Source organism: Gekko japonicus, unplaced genomic scaffold (assembly GCF_001447785.1).
Source record: "Gekko japonicus isolate JY-2015 unplaced genomic scaffold, Gekko_japonicus_V1.1 scaffold3178, whole genome shotgun sequence".
Taxonomy (NCBI): domain Eukaryota; kingdom Metazoa; phylum Chordata; class Lepidosauria; order Squamata; family Gekkonidae; genus Gekko; species Gekko japonicus.
Window position 1 is genome coordinate 3,600 of NW_015168138.1, and position 960 is coordinate 4,559.

The 960-nt window shown below is 45.5% G+C and overlaps 1 protein-coding gene across 1 annotated transcript in view; it reads right to left on the bottom strand.

Annotated features, from left to right (window-relative positions):
* The window catches only part of LOC107113585 (myosin-16), a gene marked incomplete at its 3' end in the record, with an annotated part of 36,676 nt that overhangs the window by 1,453 nt on the left and 34,263 nt on the right, over positions 1–960 (bottom strand). Inside the window, exon 18 of the mRNA XM_015414933.1 lies at positions 424–544. Within this exon, the coding sequence (XP_015270419.1) occupies positions 424–544 (121 nt within the window). The remainder of the gene's footprint in view (positions 1–423; positions 545–960) is intronic.

The window sequence follows — 960 nt, forward strand, 5'->3', positions numbered from 1 at the left end:
AGCGTCGTTCCCAACGTCAGAAACTGTATATTATGTCAAAAATTACTGATAGGGTAGATGATGCAAATTCTTATCAATCGTCCACAATTTTTGCTAAGATTGGGTGGCCTATTCTAGAATATTTAGTTCACCATGATGTAATACCAGATGTAGTCAATGATTTGAATTTGTGGTAAGTCTTGTCCAATGTTCCCTCTAAGCTGTGGAGTCCTGTGAGCAAAGATTCTACTTTGTGAGCTCCTGGCATTAAAGTTGTGAGTGAGCGATCTGGCTACTGCATAAATTAATTTGCTCTGGAGCCCCATCCTTCCTGAGCTAAGACAAGAATGTGTGCGCCGGAGGCTAAAAAACTGTGAGCCGGCTCACACTAACTCAAGCTTAGAGGGAACACTGGACAAGACCCAAGGCTGGAACGTACGTTACCTTAGTGTGTCCGATTTTATATTCGTTCTCTCCCAGCTCGACAGATCCCAGCAGAAGTTCTGAGGCCTTCTTGTTGTCCACGAAGCCAGGAGGGATGACATTGGGGTTCAGGATCTGGTACCTGACACAAGGAAGACACAAACAAGGATTGGGATCCTACGACGACAGCCAAGCATCGTCGGCTGGGAAGCACCGTGTTGGGGACCCCTGTTTTCAGATAACAGAGAGTGTCATGATTAATGTTCCCTCTAAGCCAGTGGTGGCGAACCTATGGCACGGGTGCCAGAGGTGGCACTCAGAGCCCTCTCTGTGGGCACGCGTGCCATCACCCCAGCCAGGCCCAGACCATCATTAAAGTGTCGAATTCTCTGCCAAATAATTTTAAGTCAATGAAAGCATTTGGGATTGCTTTCCTTACTTCCTTTGGTTCCTTTGGATCATCTTAAGTTAATGTAGGAGTTGTTTTTTCTAAAGTAAAAACCTCAGTATTCGGGTTAAATTGCCGTGTTGGCACTTTGCAATAAATAAGTGGGTTTG